General features: G+C 38.2%; 1 protein-coding gene across 1 annotated transcript in view; it reads left to right on the top strand.

Annotated features, from left to right (window-relative positions):
- The first annotated feature begins 2,591 nt into the window (after positions 1 to 2,591).
- The window catches only part of nmnat2 (nicotinamide nucleotide adenylyltransferase 2), a 19,384-nt gene continuing 1,252 nt past the window's right edge, over positions 2,592 to 20,723 (top strand). Inside the window, exons 1-11 of the mRNA XM_044368468.1 lie at positions 2,592 to 2,844; positions 9,851 to 9,939; positions 11,852 to 11,919; positions 12,073 to 12,151; positions 14,581 to 14,707; positions 14,864 to 14,944; positions 16,536 to 16,580; positions 16,740 to 16,816; positions 19,406 to 19,507; positions 19,610 to 19,677; positions 20,490 to 20,723. The exon at positions 20,490 to 20,723 is cut by the window's right edge and continues 1,252 nt beyond it. Coding sequence (XP_044224403.1) covers positions 2,760 to 2,844; positions 9,851 to 9,939; positions 11,852 to 11,919; positions 12,073 to 12,151; positions 14,581 to 14,707; positions 14,864 to 14,944; positions 16,536 to 16,580; positions 16,740 to 16,816; positions 19,406 to 19,507; positions 19,610 to 19,677; positions 20,490 to 20,592 — 924 coding nt within the window. The 5' untranslated portion in view covers positions 2,592 to 2,759 and the 3' untranslated portion in view covers positions 20,593 to 20,723. The remainder of the gene's footprint in view (positions 2,845 to 9,850; positions 9,940 to 11,851; positions 11,920 to 12,072; positions 12,152 to 14,580; positions 14,708 to 14,863; positions 14,945 to 16,535; positions 16,581 to 16,739; positions 16,817 to 19,405; positions 19,508 to 19,609; positions 19,678 to 20,489) is intronic.

Raw genomic sequence — 20,723 nt, 5'->3', positions numbered from 1 at the left:
GCGGGTTTCGGGGGAGGAGGGGGGGGGGGGGGCGTTTCCGCCAGAAAACTACAGGGTGTTATATGAATACAGTATAGTGTTATACAACACATATAATATTTTATAACAAAACTAAAAATACGAATAATAATAAAAACAAATAATAGGTTGAGTCAAAATAATGACAGAGCTACAGATATCACTTACTTACAGAGACCCTAAAGTCCTCAAAAGTGATTATTTTTTATTTATTATATCGTGTGAACATGTTATTATATTATATAAACATGTTATTATATTGTGTAAACATGTTATTATATTGTGTAAATATGTTATAACATTATATAAACATGTTATTATATTGTGTAAACATGTTATTATATCGTGTGAACATGTTATTACATTATATAAACATGTTATTATATTGTGTAAACATGTTATTATATTGTGTAAACATGTTATTACATTATATAAACATGTTATTATATTGTGTAAAAATGTTATTATATTGTTTCCCATCAGTATATGAGCTTATTTTAATCCTAATTGTCTAAAAATGACTCTGATATGTGAACATATGTTCTGTGTTGCACTTTGTTCTCCACACAAGATGAACAGCAGCAGCCTCATTTATGGTGGATTGAAATAAAAACCTGGCATCGACACATCGTCTCTGTTTATGTTTGTGAAGAATAAATATGTTCTGGTGGAAAAGGCTGAAGCTGGAATTAAAACAGTGTTTGAATTCACACATTAAAATGTCATTTCTGGTCGGTTTATTAGGATATTATGAAACATGATGTCAAAGTTTTGATGTAAACAGTGAGAGTCAAAACATTCATCAGGGGGACAAATATATTGACTGGAGGGCCAGATTTGGCCCACGGACCGCTGTTTGCCTACCATAGTTTTATAGGTTATGTGTAGTTTATTCCTTTTCATGTAATGTATAATTAGTGTGTTCAATAATATCAAAAACACAGAAAAAACAATATAACTGTAAGAGAAAGAGAGTTATGAGTGACATGAATGCAGCATGTTTGAAATATCTGTTTATACTATCTGAAGTTATTATTTAGTTATTACATCAATAAACATTTTTTTTGTCTCTGTGGCGACTCCTACGGTTGTCAGCCAGAGAAAATCACCTGTGTCTGTTCATATTTGACTAATCATTCATTTCACATGTTGCTGACATCACTCTGGTTGCTGGTTAAACTTGATTCATTTATCTCTATATTTTCTGCTCTGTTCGTTTAATGTTGAGCGTTTGTTATTAATTCTGCACCAACAGAAACAGTTGTGATGTTTTCTTGCAGCCAGAGGACACTGTGGAGCATTTTCACAGTAAACTGACTCATGTGAAAAGAACAGAAAAAGATTCTAACAACAGAAATGAAAGTGAAGAGAAAACACAAACAGATCAATAAATCAAATTCATTAAAAATACACAGAATGAGATGTTGTCTAGTGGTGCAAAGTAACTAAGTACATTTACTCAAGTACTGTATTTAAGTACAGTTTGAGGTACTTGTACTGTACTTGAGTATTTCCATGTGATGCTACTTTCTACATGTCAGAGGGAAATATTGTACTTTCTACTCCACTACATTTATTTGACAGCTTTAGTTACTTTTCAGATGAAGATTTGACACAATGGATAATATAACAAGCTTTTAAAATACAACACATTGTTAAAGATGAAACCAGTGGTTTCCAACCTTTTTGTCTTTTGACGTCTTACAAAAAGCAGTGTGTAGTCGGGGTCACATTTCACATGTCTATGAGTTGTTAACAGCTCCACCAAATAGTGATTTTTCCCTCTAAACTTCTCACATGCTTTCATTTCAATAAATGTTCAAATGATCCAATATTTCAGCAAAAATCAAAGATTAGAGAAAAAGTCCAAAAACTGAAAACAGATTTGTGTATCAGAACTTTGTTTTTTCTTCTTTCCTCTCCCATTAATCATCTCACCACCCCTCAGATTTATCTGCTGACCCTTTGGAGGGGCCCGACCCCTAGGTTGGGAACCACTGGACTAAACTAGCTAACTGTATATAAAGTAGTGTAAACTAGCTCCACCTCCAGCAGCTACAACAGTGATGTTCAAATGAAATATTGTACTTTTATAGGTTCTAATCAGATCAATATTTACAATTTACAATTAGGGCTGCAATTATTATTTCCATTATCAATTAATCTGTAGATTATTTTCTCAATTGATCATTTAGTTGTCCATAAAATGTCAATCAGTGTTTCCTAAAGTCCAATCTGACGTCCTCAAATGTCTCAACTCAAAGATATTCAGTTTACTGTCATAGAAACTCAAGAAACCAGAAAATATTCACATTTTAGAAGCTGGAAACAGAGAATTTGCATATTTTTTGGAGTATTTTTATAAAATATCTCAGTACTTCTTCCACCACTGTAGAAACCACTGAGTAATATTTTATTATCTTGAAATGTTTTATAATGCTGTCAGGCCCTGAGTGATTATTGGATGAAATCAGGGCATTAAAGCAGTATTGCTGCGTGGCTGCTCTCAGCAGTAATATTCCACTGTCTGCTGTGTCAGTGTCTCTTTAACACTCTGACGTGGCTTCCTCCAGCATCCTGCCGCAGACACACCAGCCTCGCCTCTCTCTCTCTCTCTCTCTGTCACACACTCTCTCTCTCTCTATCTCACTGTCTCTGCGAACAAACCGACCACCCGGGAAGCACAGAACCACACAGGACCGGCACCGGACCGGACCGGGGACAGAAGACAGACAGAAACCATGACAGAAAACACCAAAACCCACGTCATCCTGCTGTCCTGCGGCAGCTTCAACCCCATCACTAAGGGACACATCCATATGTTTGGTGAGCGTTTGGCTTTTGGTTGGGATGGGGATGGGGATGGGGGTGGGGGGGGTGGAGGCCTGTGTTTGTTTATAAGATAAGAATCAGCAGAAACCTCCCATTAATAACAATAATAATAATAACCAGAATCTGGATCATAAGTAAAAAGCTGTAAAATGACTGAGGTTTGTTGTGTCGCTGTCCAGCAAGGTGGTGCTGAAATGAGCGACGCTTTCAGCAGAAATTCCAGATAACACAAACAAAACCAGAGGACAGTCATTGTGATATTACATTATAACCCGGTTAACCGCCGTCTGAACCCGTTTTAAGAGACAAAACACGCAAATGTTCCGTGTTAAACGTGCGCAGGCCTCGCGCGGCGTGTGGCGCAGCCTAGAATTGAAACCTCCCACACGGATCCTCCGGGGATCCTTTATTTACAGACAGGAACATGATGCAAAACAAACCGACTGACAGAAACCCTGAGTGTCCCGGTCCCCGCAGCTCCCGGCAGGTAGTCCCTGCTCACCTGCGTCTCCTGCGTCACAAACAAGAAGGTAATAATTAGAGAAAGTGACGCTGCGGTTATAAACGCAGCAGATGAATTATTCAGAGAGAGAAATGAAGATTTCTGTTGCTGCTGATGGAATAAAATGACCATGACATGCAGTTTACAGGGTTAATTAATTGATCTACCCATTCATAATGATGCAATTAAGGTATTTCTTAATGTGTTAATGTTAATTAATGGAAACGAATTTTAATTTAAAAATCTATTAAACCAAACAGTCTTTATCTGTGCTGTGCAGCAGAGTAACAGGATAAAACCAGCATATAAATATAAAACATGTCAAATAAATAGAAACAGAACAGTTAGAATATTAATATATGAATAATGTGAACTCATGAGAGTGAAGTTGAGAGAGACAGTTTTTGTATCGGTTAGTTTTAGCCAATGAGACTCAAATAGTATTAATAGATAGATAGATAGATAGATAGATAGATAGATAGATAGATAGATAGATAGATAGATAGATAGATAGATTACATAGGCTTAAAGTCAATATAGTAAAATAAATACAGAATAAAATAAAATAAGTGAATAAAATGTATGAAAGTGAAATACAAATAAAAAAGTGTCCTAACTGGCGGCATGACAGATGTGAAAATTGCTGAGCAATGATGAGATGTTCAAAAGATTGTATTCAACATGAGGATTATAACAAGCTAATATGAGGTTTAATCCATCAAAATTAGTCAAGTAACATGGACATCTCATCCAAAGTTGCAGCCTTTTTAATCCTCGAAATTTCTATAATGTTCTTGCTCAACGTAATGTCTTAGTGACAGTAAAAGTACCAATACAGCAATGTAGAAATACTATGAGTAAAAGTCCTGCATGAAAAATCCTACTACAGCAAAAGTACATAAGTATTATGAGCTTGATGTAGTTAAAGTATTGCAGTAAAAGTACATAAGTATTATGAGCTTGATGTAGTTAAAGTATTGCAGTAAAAGTACATAAGTATTATGAGCTTGATGTAGTTAAAGTATTGCAGTAAAAGTACATAAGTATTATGAGCTTGATGTAGTTAAAGTATTGCAGTAAAAGTACATAAGTATTATGAGCTTGATGTAGTTAAAGTATTGCAGTAAAAGTACATAAGTATTATGAGCTTGATGTAGTTAAAGTATTGCAGTAAAAGTACATAAGTATTATGAGCTTGATGTAGTTAAAGTATTGCAGTAAAAGTACATAAGTATTATGAGCTTGATGTAGTTAAAGTATTGCAGTAAAAGTAGTGGTTTGGTCCCTCTGACTGATATATTATTATATATGACATCATTAGATTATTAATAGTGAAGCATCAGTGTTAGAGCAGCATGTTACTGTTGTAGCTGCTGGAGGTGGAGCTAGTTTACACTACTTTATATACAGTTAGCTAGTTTAGTCCAGTGGTTCCCAACCTAGGGGTCGGGGCCCCTCCAAAGGGTCAGCAGATAAATCTGAGGGGTGGTGAGATGATTAATGGGAGAGGAAAGAAGAAAAAACAAAGTTCTGATACACAAATCTGTTTTCAGTTTTTGGACTTTTTCTCTAATCTTTGATTTTTGCTGAAATATTGGATCATTTGAACATTTATTGAAATGAAAGCATGTGAGAAGTTTAGAGGGAAAAATCACTATTTGGTGGAGCTGTTAACAACTCATAGACATGTGAAATGTGACCCCGACTACACACTGCTTTTTGTAAGACGTCAAAAGACAAAAAGGTTGGAAACCACTGGTTTCATCTTTAACAATGTGTTGTATTTTAAAAGCTTGTTATATTATCCATTGTGTCAAATCTTCATCTGAAAAGTAACTAAAGCTGTCAGATAAATGTAGTGGAGTAGAAAGTACAATATTTCCCTCTGAAATGTAGAAAGTAGCATCACATGGAAATACTCAAGTAAAGTACAAGTACCTTAAAACTGTACTTAAATACAGTACTTGAGTAAATGTACTTAGTTACTTTCCACCACTGTTGTAAGATCATAAACTCATCAGGAAAAACTCCTGTTTGATTCAAACAGCAGATCTGCTGTGAGCCTGTTGGACAGTTTAGAGGCTGTGATGCATCAAACTGTAAGATGTTCCTGTTATTTTGTCCACCCACTGTAGAAAAAGAACACGTTTCCAAACATGTTCTGGGCTGTGTTTCATGTTTGATGTGTTGATGCAGCACAGCAGCCATGTTCCCATCGTGACCTATTTTCACCACCAGCTCATCTACAGTATCTGTTTATCTCTCTTCCTTCACCTTCCTCTCTATCAACCAGTCAAATCAGGAGTTAGAAACAGAAAGCCACAAAAACACCAAACATGTTTGGAGAAAAAGCTTTTTTAAGTAAATCTTTGTTAAAGGACGAATTCGCAGTTTTTCATGTCTGTCTTAAATCAACAGTCAGGAGCCCAAATGAACAGTGAAAGTTCCTCTTTTTGTTACTATACTTCCACCTGCAGCTCAACAGGGAAACACTGTCCGAGGAAACACAAAGAGGGAATTTGATGCTAAAAAGACCCAAGTCAAGTGCTCTTAGTGTCCCACAAGGGTCTATACTTGGCTCTACTTCATTCACCATATGCATAAATAATATCATCTCTGTCACCCTAAATTGTGATGTACATTTTTATGCAGATGATACTATTCTATATGTCACCGCTCTTCTCTTAAAGGACAAGTTGACAATTTTTCAAATGTGTCTTAAAACAACATTCAGGAGCCCAAATGAAAAGTAAAACCTGTTTTTCTTGCTGTAATCATTCCTCCTGTTCATACTGACCATTAGAAGATCCCTTCATAATGACCTTACAATGGAAGTGATGGAGGACAAAATCCACAGTCCTCCTTCTGTGCAAAAACGTATTTAAAAGTTTATCTGAAGCTAATATGAAGCTTCAGCGTCCAAATGAGTCAAATCAAGTAGATATCTTTCAACGTTACAGTCTTTTTAGTGTCAAAGTTCCTCTTTTTGTTACTATACTTCCACCTGCAGCTCAACAGGGAAACACTGTCCGAGGAAACACAAAGAGGGAATTTGATGCTAAAAAGACTGTAAATGTGTCAGATATCCACTTGATATGACTAACTCAGACTGCTGAAGCTGAATAGAAGCTTCACACAGACTTTTAAATGACTGTGTGGACACACTGTGGATTTTGGCCTCCATCACTTCCATTGAAAGCACATTTGAAGGATCTTTTAATATCCAGTATGAACAGGAGGAATGATTACAGCGAGGAAAACCTCTTTCACTGCTCATATGGACACCTGACTGCTGGGTTAAGATTTGAAAATTGTGAACTCGTCCATAAATGGCACTTAAATGATATCAAACATTAAATGAATCATTACTTCTCTCTTGTACGTCAGAGTTTATGTGAACATGCACAACAACTCTTCAGCTTTCTCAGACGTGTTCAGACACAGTTTTTCTTCAGATTCCCAAATATCTCAGCAACAGAGTGAACGCTCTGCCAGGAAGTCAAACAAAAACTCATCAATTACATTCCTGCTGAAAGAGCTGGTTAGCGTCACTGTTGCCATGGTGACAAACTGTTCAATAGTCTTCCTCGTAAAAAAAAAGAAAAAAGAAAAAATTTCCTCAGGAATGAAGACGGCGCCTGCAGAGTTTTTAACAGTCGGAAAACTAAAAGTCCTTGTTTTGCTGCATTTGGGGGGTTTTACCAGACACCCAATCATAACTTTAACCTGTTAATCACCACTGATCCAGGTTGTCAGCCAGCACAAACTCATGACACACAGAACTTCTAGGACTCAGTAGACAGTAAATGTGCCAAACGTTGTGTGAGCGTTCCTCTGGAGGCCCAGCGTTCATGTCACATGATGTTTTGACCCGTTAGACTGCAGCGGCGTCGGGCTGTGATCTCTCTGACAGGCGACATCACTCTAACACTGATCTAACGTATCTCTAACTTGCCTTTCAGTCCTCCTCTCACCCGAGCAAAGACCTTATATCCACTGGGGGTGTGCCCGAATACAAATACGTTATTCGGCAAAGCACAAATAGTGGGGTTTTTTTTTTTACAAATATTTGTTTCTTACAAATATTTTAAAAATTATTTGTTTTCGGGAAGAAAAAAAACATGTTAAATACCAGCGTGCAAGTCGGTTACATCACCATCTCAGTGTCTCTCCTCTGCTCCACTGTGACGTCTATCAGCAGGTCTCAACGAGGGGAGTCACATCCACCTGCTACATGACGCACATTTCCTAATTTGGACATCACTCCCGGAGTTGGGGGTGTTCCCCAGAGATAAAGCTGAACTACTGACACAAATGAAGTGCTCCCAAGGGAACACTTCATGAACACTTATTGTAACACTTTAATTTTCTAAAATTAAAAGCGTAATAAAAACAAAAACAGAAACAAATACAAATACTGGGCCCTCTGCACATCCCTAATATCCACACTGTATCTGCTCAGACTGACCCACGCTGGCTGGCTCACCAGTCCAACCTCCATCACAGTTCATCTGGTTCCACTAGTCTTACCAGTAGCTACTAATTATATTTGACATTTCGTTGATATGATTCACCTTCAAACTGTCTTTGAAACCTACTTTTGTTCAAGCAGAAAGTAGAAACTCAGCAGTTTAACCTCATTAACTCTGCCACCGGTCGTCCCTCTCTCCATTTCCTGTGAGTTTGTCGTATTCAGGACAAAAAATTTTGAGTCTCCAGATATTCTTTTTGGAAATCTGTCTGGACGTTTTCCTGACAAAAAGTGTCAGATGTGTCTGTGTGTTTCACTCTTTAGTTAACAGCTTCATATGCAGTACTGTCCTCCACCTTTACAGACGGACTCACAGCCACTTATTTACACTTTTATTCTAGGCAGACAAAATGCTTAAATTTTTACTGACTTCAAAGACCTTCTGCTCTGTTTCTGTATCACTACGAGTGTTTTTGACACTTTCGCAAGAAACTTTAGGTGGGTTTTTCCTTTCTGGAAAGACCTGTTTATACATTTACTCACAGTGGTTCAGGAGCTACAGACATTTTTATTTTGGTACTAAATTTGAGTTTTTACTCTAAAATAGTGTTGTGGTGGAAGAGGTTAATCAGCCCTTATATCTCTGTTCTATCTGCTCAGACTAGGCCTCACTGGCTTTATAGGCGGTTTCATCTGAACACCAGCGACTGAAGCTCAGCCGCCATCACTGTTTATCTGGTTTAACTTGTCTTACAACCAGCCACTAAATTACAAACTCTTTGCATGCAAGAATAATCTCTTAGCAAAGAAAAGAACATGGTTTCAGTATGAAGTTGTGCCTGAGTGTAAGAGTGCAGTCAGGCTACAGGGTTTAGCTTTATCAACAACACTCCAATATACTTTAAAATAACATATCAGACTTTGTCCAGGACAGAGTGATGAAGTCCTGGACTTATTCCCATCGTTGTTTCCGGTATTTTCACACCTGAATACCATTCAGCAAGAAGGGGACAGAAGTTCACTGTCTGACATGAAGTATCACAACACGAACACCAGACGCAGGCGACTGAATCCCAACAACCAACAATCAGAATGTTTTTAGGAAGTTCTCAACACAAAAGGCAACACAGACAAACATAATATCACATCATAGATTCATTGTGGGAAGAAGATAAAGTGAGAATGCTGGATTATTTACACAATATTATCATATGTGTATTAGTAACATGATATCGTCATTACCGGTATATCACGACACCCCTATTAGACATAAACAAAACAGGAACTCTGTCCAGCAGCAGTTTAATCTTTGACTTAAAGCTGAAAGGATTTGATTCGTCCTTTAAGAACAGGAGTCCAGATGAACATTAAAGCTGTGTTTCTTGCTGTAATCATTCCTCCTGTTCATACTGACCATTAGAAGATCCCTTCATAATGACCTTACAATGGAAGTGATGGAGGACAAAATCCACAGTCCTCCTTCTGTGCAAAAATGTATTTAAAAGTTTATCTGAAGCTAATATGAAGCTTCAGTGTCCAAATGAGTCAAATCAAGTAGATATCTTTCAACATTACAGTCTTTTTTAGTGTCAAAGTTCCTCTTTTTGTTACTATACTTCCACCTGCAGCTCAACAGGGAAACACTGTCCGAGGAAACACAAAGAGGGAATTTGATGCTAAAAAGACTGTAAATGTGTCAGATATCCACTTGATATGACTAACTCAGACTGCTGAAGCTGAATAGAAGCTTCACACAGACTTTTAAATGACTGTGTGGACACACTGTGGATTTTGGCCTCCATCACTTCCATTGAAAACACATTTGAAGGATCTTTTAATATCCAGTATGAACAGGAGGAATGATTACAGACACCTGACTGCTGGTTTAACACACTGGAAAAATTGTGAACTCGTCCTTTGAAGGGGAAACTGAATTTTATTTTTTTGATTTTTGTGTCACCTTCATGTTGCATTCGTTGCACATTTTCATTTCATTTTGTTCATTTTGTTTGTTTGTTTGTTTGCAGAAAAAGCCAGAGAATATCTGCATAAAACAGGGCGTTTCATTGTGATCGGAGGAATCATCTCACCGGTCCACGACTCCTACGGGAAACCTGTGAGTAGTGACGGAAGCTCCTCAAGTCACAACATAGTTTTTCATGTCACACTGTTCAACTTTTCAGCAACAAACACACAAAGACATTGTCTTCACATATTTATCTGTCTACATTTACAGGCTGAACTGAGGGGCTGCATAAAGGACCAGTAGAAGATAAATAAGAAGTTTTTAACTGTAAGATATTCCAGTAGAGCCCCAGAATATGAATATACACCAGGAAATGGTTCTTAAAGCTGCATTCATTGATCTTTTGGCCACTTGAGGGCAACAGAACACAACAATCACACTTCATACTGTTGTCATGTTGAATGCATTAAAACAGCTGCTTCCTTCCAGCAGAGCAACATGATCATCACATTGATTTTCCCTGGAAAAAAAAAAAGAAAAGAACTGCTGTTGCAATGAACACTGAAGGCTTGGATCTACTGATCTACTGATAGAATAATAAAATGGCTGCTCATAGTGCTGCGTTTAAACCTGCAGTGTGGGACTTTTATATATAAATAAATGTCTGTTACATCCGAGCCAAACAAGTTCAAACAATACTGATTAAGCACATTTCACAGTATACAGAGTGTTGGCTCTTTTGGCCGTCTATAACTCCTCTAGACTTTCCAAATATTATCAGACCGAATGGATCAAATTCTGATAATGGAACGAGTCATTTCGTTGGGGTTGTGTGATGCACAAAACAATTTATCCACTTTTTTACAGCCGCAACAGCAGGTTACAGCCAGTATGTACTGCATGAGAGTGTGTTGCATGTCTGTGTCAGGCAATCACAGCCGAGCCTTTACTCTCACTGCCAGAAGGGGGAGACAAAAGTCCCGCACTCAAGTTTTAATCAGAGAAAACATTGAAACCTGCAGCTGTAACACTCCTTCATGACCTGCAGGTGTGCAGCTAATCCTGTTTTTGCCTGTAGATGGCAACAGATGTTGACTCCTGCAGCCCCTTCAAAAATGAAGAAATAGCTTCCAATAAATCTAAAGGATGTGTTATTTATTGAGGACTTTATAAAATGTCGTTCTGTTCCTTTACACAGAAGGAAAACCTGTGTTTCATATGTTTAACACCATCACTAACCATAGATAATCATCTCTACCAGCTGCAGCTCTCTGCTGCTGATGCTGCTGCCGCTGCTGCTGCTGCTGTTGTTTTCCTCTCTGCTTCCAGCTGGAATTAATGAAGGTCTTGTCCTACTTTCGCTCTGCCTCTATAGGAAACACACAACATGAATAATAGATGCAGCAGACATACAGTTGCAGCCACATCAGGAGTCTTTGCTGTTCATTTCTGATGGGATGTTTTTCACCTGCATGCAGCTCCACGATGCAGCGGATGGTTTATTCATGGAGATTACTCACTTCCATTATTATGTTGTTCAAATGACCTCAGACCTGCAGACAGATGACTCACCGACCTGTCAGTCATCACGGAATAATACAGATTTCCCTTCCTGTTTACATACTGCTTTCCAGAGGTGGAAGAAGTACTCAGGTCCTTTACTGCAGTTAAAGTACCAATATGGCAATGTGAAAATACTCCATTACAAGTAAAAGCACTGCATCAAAAATCCTCCTACAGTAAAAGTACATCAGTATTATGAGCTTGATGTAGTTAAAGTATTGCAGTAAAAGTAGTGGTTTGGTCCCTCTGACTGATATATTATTATATATGACATCATTAGATTAGAGCAGCATGTTAACAAACAAACGTTGTGCACATATTTGCAAATAAAAAAATAAACACTGAACATTCATAAAAGATGTTAGTTTGGTCTCTGGAGACTCTGAGATCTCTGACTTACTGGTTCTGATCACACAGTCAGATGTCGTCATTGTTAATCTTTGCACTGATGGGTTAACTCTGTGTGTGTGTGTGTGTGTGTGTGTGTGTGTGTGTGCAGGGTCTGGTGCCCAGCAAACATCGTCTCACCATGTGTCAGCTGGCCGTCCAGTCCTCTGATTGGATCAGGTGAGATCACATCAGAATTTCAGAAACAGCAGGTTAATAAACTCAAATCTCCAGAATTGACCACATACATGCCACATTAGAAGATTTTTTATGTTATTATAAGAAAATGATAAAACAACTGATATGGTGTTTTGTGTGTTGGGTTGGGTGCAGGGTGGACCCCTGGGAGTGTTACCAGGACACCTGGCAGACCACCTGCAGCGTGCTGGAGCATCACCGTGACCTCATGAAGGTGAGATTTTGTTCTGAGGAGGTGTAGGGGGATGAGAGCCAGGTCACTGTGACCTGTACCAATGCCAAACATGTCAGCCCACCAAGCAAACAGGAGACATCTGGAAATATTGGGAAAGGGGAAGAGTACGACACACACACACACACACACACATAGTGCAGAGACGCCCATTCACAGTAAAATAGTAAAATTGAGAAATATCTCATTCTTCTTTAGAATTTGAGGGTGCCAAGGAGTCTGGTAAACAGGATGAAAATTAACTTGACACGCAATACAAATACAACACACACACATAGCCTGTCTTCGGTATAAAAGGCATGTCACGTTCTGTAAAGTGGGAAGATATCTCTGACTACGTTATCAGTAGGGCCGCTGTGAATAAAGAGATTCTCCATCTGGCACCTGTGTCTCGACCAGCTGATTCCTCTTTTATACGCCTCTTTCAGCCACAACATAATAGGAGGAGAGTTTTTCTGACTGTATGGAGTTTTAGTGTCTGAACTGAAGGTGAAATAATTTGTTGTAGGAGCCATTTTCAGTTATATTTGTGGTATCGCATACCAAACAGCACTTGAAGATGACAGCGTTTATCCCGGTGTGGACAGACGGTGTCGCCTCTTCAATGACATTAGTGGGAAAAACAAGGCAGAACCTACAACTCATCATTGTCAGGGGAAGCTCCAGGTTACAGGTTGTTGGGTTCCCAGAATAGAACATCAGCAGGCTCAGCAGGGGATGAACTCCTCCATCAGGGAGTCATCCTCACCTCCTTCATCACCATCTGTTGCGCAAACAGGAGCAGACTGCAGCGATTGGCTGCAACCTGCCGTCCCTCCAAGACCCTGAGGCCAGCAGGAAAGATCTAATTGATTGATTGATTAATAGTTTCAGTCATTTTGAATATTTTCATAGTGAATATTTTCTTTAGTCTCTATGACAGTTAACGGAATATCTTTGTGTTGCGGACAAAACAAGATATTTGAAGACGTCATCTTGAGTTTTGAGAAACTCTGATCCACATTTTCCACCATTTTCTGACATTTTATGGCTCAAACAACTGATCAATTAATTGGTAATGAAAATAATTGTTAGTTGGGGCCCTACCGACCTCATCAACACTGACATCGACTGCACATTATATTAATGTGAAAATATTATCATCAACACACCTGTGAACCCATCACATCCAACATGGTGCGTTACATCAACACAAGGATTTGTATTATTATTATTATTATTATTATTATTATTATTATTATTATTACATGTCTTGTTTATGCTGTGAACATTTGCACATTCTCAGTCAATATCTTGTACTTATATTTTTTAAACAGCTCTGTTAACTTGGAAAATATTTTTACTTTTTTATTGTAAAGGTTTAGGTAATGTTTTATTTTACAGGTCCCTTAATTTTATACTAATTTCCTGGAAATATTCTGAGTAATTTACAGGTATTTTACAGTTAATTTTGAGGACATTTTACAGAGAGGGAGGTGCGATTTGCCACAAATTATAGGAAAAAAGGGAAAAAAGTGCTAAGTTGGTTTATTTGGTAAGTGTCCACTCATTATATTTGGGTTTGCCATATTTCTTAATGAATAAGACTCTTGACAGTTCCTTAACTGACAGTAAACACTCAGACTTTTCAGTCTGTAGTTTTGTGTGTCAGACTAAATATTAGTATTTTAGATTCTTAAAAACTCTACAATGAGCTAATTTCTACTTTACTACCAACTTACATAACCATTTCAAAGAAATTAAGAACTTCTGGAAACATTATGGGTGATTAAGAACTGAATCCAGAAGTAAAGTTGTACCAAAATGTCCTGAAAAAATTAACCTTAACAAACCTTCAAATTACATAAAACATTTCCAGGAATATAAAATGAAGGGACCTGTAAAATAAAGTGTTACCTAATGTTATTTATATTATTTATGACCTCCTTGTGTTTTCTTTTACCTTCTATTTCTGATTGTTATGCAACACAACACTGAGGTTCATTCCTCATATGTGCAAACCTTCATGGCAATAAACCTGCTTCTGATTCTGGTTCCTGGAGTAGAGAAGAAGCTTTAGCACCGCGTCGTGGACCAGCAGACATCTCACAGGACAAGCAGGACGTTTCTAGAGACTTTTCCATCAGTGACAGAAGCTTTTTACAAACATTTGAGCCCAATTTAACTCCACTAATAGTTTAACTGTGGAAACAATGACCATATTCCCACCTCTGCCTGTTATTAACAGTTTGTCACATCTGTTGAGTCCATTAAAATGTTGCAGGTTGCATCACTGTCGGCTGTAATAAGTGTTTTATAATATACGTACAGTATTTATATGAGTGTGCTTTCTACTGTACGTCATATATCAAAAAAAAAAGTTGTAGTTTTTAAAGAACAAGTGCTGATCGATAGATTTATTTTTTTCTCAGAGAGTCACCGGCTGTATCCTGTCCAACGTCAACACGCCGTCAACAACTCCTGTGATTGGTCAGCCACAGAACCAGACTCCACCCATCTACCAGAACCACAACAACATGAATCACAAGCCCACAGCCAGTGAGTCACAGTCTGCTTCCTCTTCATCCATCCGTCACTCCTCATCATGCAGGAGCACTGTGTGATGATCTGTGTCCTCTGGAAGCTGATGATGATGATGATGATGATGATGATGATGATGGAGATGACATGTTCTTTCTTTCTCTCTCTGCTCAGTCAAACTGTGGGGGAAGCTCAGTGAGAGTTTGGGAAGGATCTGCTGCGTCCGTCCGCGTGTCGAACGCTTCACCTTCGTAGGTCAGTAAAGACTCTACAAGGTTTATTTAGGATCTCACCCATAATTCAGTTTGTTGGATGACATCACAGCAAAAAGTAGAACTGATGTCATCAAGCAGAAGCACAGAGCTGTAAACAAAGAGTAGCAGCAGGGGCTCTGATTGGTTAGACAGCTTTACTTTGAGTTTATTAATTCATCATTTAAATATCATGACTCAATTAATTTATAATAACTTTTTTTTTAAATTAGGGACCAAGCCCAAAAGGCAGAGGACTACTGTAAAACAGTAGTCCTCACCTAAGGGCGAGGACCCCATTGTTTTTCGTGCGTTTCTTTCTGTCTTTCTTTCTGTCTTTATTATTACGCCAATTAAACCCTTAATATGATCCCCTAAACATGCTCAAAAACTCACCAAATTTGGCACGCACATCAGGTCTGGTGAAAAATTTGATAAAATGTAAAAATTAATCCCTGTGTATGCCAAAATGTGCTCTCTAGCACCACCTATGTAACTAAAATGGCCGCCACGGCCCGTAGGAATGTCGTAGAGACATCAAACAAAAACTCAATTATTCATCTCATCAAGACCTACAATTCATACAGTGACACCCCTGACCTAAATCCAACAGGAAGTCCGCAATCTCAATTTCAAAATAAGACTTTGACTGAATTTTGGACTCCGAACAAACGCTATCTCCTCCGAGGGCGTTAATAGTATCGGCTTCAAACTTTAATAGATGACTTATGACACTGTGCTGAAAAAAAGCTGTGAAAAACTTTGTAATAACTTGAACGGTTTGGATTTAATAAGCCCTGAAAATTGCAGTGCCACATCACCCTTACAATGTAAACCAATGGGGAGGTAATCTATGGGCATGAACTTTGTGTCAAACAGAGGCTTCTGACATCTAAACTATAAGTCTGACCACTTTCAAACCTGTATCAATGGATTCACCACGAAATTTACTACAAAAATATGATTTTTAATGTTAGATTTGACCAAAGTCATGGGATTTATAAGGAGATTTCACCAGAAGCGTACTCTAAAATCCTCCTCTCCAACTGCTCCTGGTGATGTCACTCCCTCAGTGCTGTGAAACATTCCGCAATACACACTCATTATAAAATCACAGGAGGAGCAAGAAAAGACTTTAAAACTCACACTCTAATATCTCAAAAACAATAAAAGATAGAAAACACATGTAAATTCAAGATTTGTAGGTCAAAGTCTCGTGACTCATTTAAAGTACAAATGAAGTTTGTATCTAAAACTATGTGGAAGCAGTAAATGTTCAAAAAGGTGTGGGTTCACTCACACTCTCCATTCAAATATATGAGTATTTTTTTGTGTCCAGCTGCAGTTACTTATTGTCTCTACACACCTGACAGTACACATGTCAATCAAACTTTCAAAATAAAAGCACACCACACTTGTAAGAAATATCCCTAATTTTTAAAAAGCAGAATGATCTGTGTGCGAGGTCTTGACCAACGCCGCTTGCAGCTTTAATTAGTAAATGATTATAATTGTAAAACTATTCTTGTGGCACACTCATGACTCCATATGTTCACTGCATGCATCTTATTGTGTATTTTCTGTGATTCTGCTAGATGAAAACGCCAACCTGGGGACCGCAGTGAGATACGAGGAGATCGGTGAGTCATGCCGACAGTATCTGAAACTGAGCAGATCCTGTGTTGTGTCCTCTGGTTTCCTTCCTGCTGTGTCTGAACTCCTTCTAGTTTGTTTGTTTCCAGTAAACATGATGTTTACTGAGGTGTGTCTCTTTCCTCCTGCCTGTTTGTCGTCTGTAGAGTTGCGCATCTTGCTCCTGTGTGGCAGTGATCTCCTGGAGTCCTTCTGCATCCCTGGCCTGTGGAAGGACAGTGATGTAAGCACACTGTAGCCCCGCCCCCCCACCACCCTTTAGCCCCGCCTCCTAGATATTTCCACTGAAGTCTATCGTAATGATCGACGGGTCATTTCGATGTTGTCAAAGGAAACATCTGCAACAGGACAGCATTAACACCCCTAACACGCAGCGTTACTCTTCTGTCACACTGCTAACAACCAACAATAACCGTCCTACCGTGTGTTTGTTAGAATGTTTCAACAAAAATTCCCAAATAAAAATAATAATTCAAGAGCAGTTTTAGCTGATGGGATCACTTCACAGGAGAGCTACACCTGCAAAATGATGCTGAATTAGAGACAACTGATTAATAACAACAGTTTACCAATATCAACCTTGCAGATCAAAACATCCATTGTAGTTCCAGATTGGCTGAAAGTGGTGGAAGAAGTATTCAGATCCTTTACTGAAGTAAAAGTACCAATACATCAGTGTAATAATACTGCACAACAAGTAAAAGTCCTGCATGAAAACCCTACTGTAGTAAAAGTACATAAGTATTATGAGCTTGATGTAGTTAAAGTATTGCAGTAAAAGTACATAAGTATTATGAGCTTGATGTAGTTAAAGTATTGCAGTAAAAGTACATAAGTATTATGAGCTTGATGTAGTTAAAGTATTGCAGTAAAAGTACATAAGTATTATGAGCTTGATGTAGTTAAAGTATTGCAGTAAAAGTACATAAGTATTATGAGCTTGATGTAGTTAAAGTATTGCAGTAAAAGTACATAAGTATTATGAGCTTGATGTAGTTAAAGTATTGCAGTAAAAGTACATAAGTATTATGAGCTTGATGTAGTTAAAGTATTGCAGTAAAAGTACATAAGTATTATGAGCTTGATGTAGTTAAAGTATTGCAGTAAAAGTAGTGGTTTGGTCCCTCTGACTGATATATTATTATATATGACATCATTAGATTATTAATAGTGAAGCATCAGTGTTAGAGCAGCATGTTACTGTTGTAGCTGCTGGAGGTGGAGCTAGTTTACACTACTTTATATACAGTTAGCTAGTTTAGTCCAGTGGTTCCCAACCTAGGGGTCGGGCCCCTCCAAAGGGTCAGCAGATAAATCTGAGGGGTGGTGAGATGATTAATGGGAGAGGAAAGAAGAAAAAACAAAGTTCTGATACACAAATCTGTTTTCAGTTTTTGGACTTTTTCTCTAATCTTTGATTTTTGCTGAAATATTGGATCATTTGAACATTTATTGAAATGAAAGCATGTGAGAAGTTTAGAGGGAAAAATCACTATTTGGTGGAGCTGTTAACAACTCATAGACATGTGAAATGTGACCCCGACTACACACTGCTTTTTGTAAGACGTCAAAAGTCAAAAAGGTTGGAAACCACTGGTTTCATCTTTAACAATGTGTTGTATTTTAAAAGCTTGTTATATTATCCATTGTGTCAAATCTTCATCTGAAAAGTAACTAAAGCTGTCAAATAAATGTAGTGGAGTAGAAAGTACAATATTTCCCTCTGAAATGTAGAAAGTAGCATCACATGGAAATACTCAAGTAAAGTATAAGTACCTCAACATTGTACTTAAATACATAACTTGAGTAAATGTACTTCCACCACTGTGAGAACTGATGTTCCTGAAAAGTTGATGTAAACTGTGTCGACCATAAATGTGTTCAGACTGAGTGCAATAACAAAAATAACTGGAGTTTCTGAGATCGGTCAGTATTTACGTTTATAGAACTGCTTCACGTTCAGTCTGAACACACTTTAAGGTGAAGTGATGAACATGGAGAGTTCAGTCATTTCTGCAGGTTTCAGTGATTAATGAAATGGTTTAGAAACTTCATAAACTTCATATTCATGTCACTGACTTTACAAAAGAGTAAACGGACAATTTACTCGACAATTTTTGGGCATTTTTGCAGATTCAGTTTTACAGTCAAATAGTGTAGTGTGATCTGTTCAACGTTGATGTATTTCATGTGAAATCAGGGAGCCCCTTAAGTCCCTAAAAGATGATATTGATCTATGATTTTTCTAAAAATAGATTTAAAAAATAGATGTTTTTATCTTGTGGGCGCAAGATAAAAAAAGTATTATCTTTCGGGACTTTGGGGGTCAAAACGTGTCAGTTAAAAAACGTTGAAATGTTCGCAGAAAGCACCAAACAAATGTACTTCTAGCCAGCAAGCAAACAGAAACTTAACCATCATAAATGCTGATGTGACCTTTAAAGTGGAACAAAGTTCATCTTGAGCTTCTGTACTGTGACGTATTTCACAGTAAAACTTACAGTTACAACAAGGATTTAAATCAAATCCTTTGCATTTGATTGGTCCACTAAATACAAAGCACAATACAGAAGTGTAGAGATAATAATAATGATGATAATAATAATAATACATTTGAAAACATGTCACAGGAAGAGGAAAGACAGGAGTTTTGATGTAAAAATACTGAAATATTTTTTTTTGACATGTTTATGGAATATAACCTGAGATAAAAGAACAATTAGCACAGAGACACGTGATCAGAACTGAATATTTTTTTTATTTCACTGTGTCTTTAAAGCCGCGGCTGAAGGTTCTGTTTCTGTGGTTTCAGATGCAGGTGATCGTGGGAGATTTTGGGATCGTGGTGGTTCCTCGTGACGGCGCCGACACAGAGAGGATCATGAATCACTCGTCCATCCTCCGCAAGTACAAGGTCAGAGCAGAATATCACTGTTCTCCTGGTTCAACACACTCTGACCTCACATTTTACAGTGAATGTAATGATCCCGTGTTTGTTCGCTGTTCTTGGTTTCAGGACAACATTGTTGTGGTGAAAGACGATATGCATCACCCCATGTCCATCGTCAGCTCCACTAAGAGCAGGTGTGGATTTCACTTAGCCCAGTTTATACGTCTCATTATCACCATTTTTACATTGGAGGCAGACGGATATCAGTTTCATCTCTGTGCGTTGGTCCAGGACCTGGTTAGCCTAGCTTAGCACAAAGACTGGGATCAAGGGTAAACTGCTATGGGATTCAATTTGTGTCATAATAACTGAACAAAATCTCCCAAGAATCAAACAAAACAAACAAAAATTTAATTGAAAGTGAGTAAAAATAAAAACGACTTCAAAGGCAAAACTTACAATAAAAAGAGTGAAATGTTTCATTACAGTATTTTCACTTTTCTTTCACTGATCAGGATTTCTCTTTTGTGGTCACTTTTTTCAGTTTTAGTCCTGAATTTTTCAGTTTCAACCAGTTGTTGGAGGGAAATAATATAAGTCATACCATTTGTTACACTTCAGACCATTTAGTTGTCCCCCCCCCCCCCCCCCCCCAACAGTAATCGGCCAATGGGAACACAGCCCATATGAGAGCTTTAAATCCGAACTGAAAAATTCAGCAGCAAAACTGAAAAAAAAAAGTGACTGCAAAAGAGAAATCCTGATCCTGACTTAAAATTGAGCGTGAAATCTTCCTGTTCAGTCTTGTAGACTCAAAGATGGAGTTCGGCTAGCAGTTTCCCTCCGTTTCCAGTCTTTTCAGTCTTTGTGCTAAGCTAGGCTAAACACGTCCTGATGCACAGACACGACACTGATATCCATCTGCTCATGAAATCAAGAGTGTACAACATTAAATGTACAATATAAAATGTAAAACTGAGTTCATGTTCAACCCCCCCCCCCCCAGACTGGCCCTGCAGCACGGCGACGGCCATGTCGTGGACTACCTGAGTCAGCCGGTCATCGACTACATTCTGCAGAGTCAGCTGTACATCAACGCCTCAGGATAGAGCCAACAACCAAACGGCATGAGAACAGGAAGAGCGGGGAGGGGGAGGAGGAGGGGGGGGGGGGGGGGGCAACTACAACCACCATCATCTATATGAATATACACACCTCCCCCCTCAAACTAAAACTTCCT

Source organism: Thunnus albacares, chromosome 12 (genome assembly GCF_914725855.1).
Source record: "Thunnus albacares chromosome 12, fThuAlb1.1, whole genome shotgun sequence".
NCBI classification, from domain to species: domain Eukaryota; kingdom Metazoa; phylum Chordata; class Actinopteri; order Scombriformes; family Scombridae; genus Thunnus; species Thunnus albacares.
The sequence above is the reverse complement of the archived record's forward strand: the minus strand, read 5'-3'. Positions and strand labels throughout refer to the sequence as shown.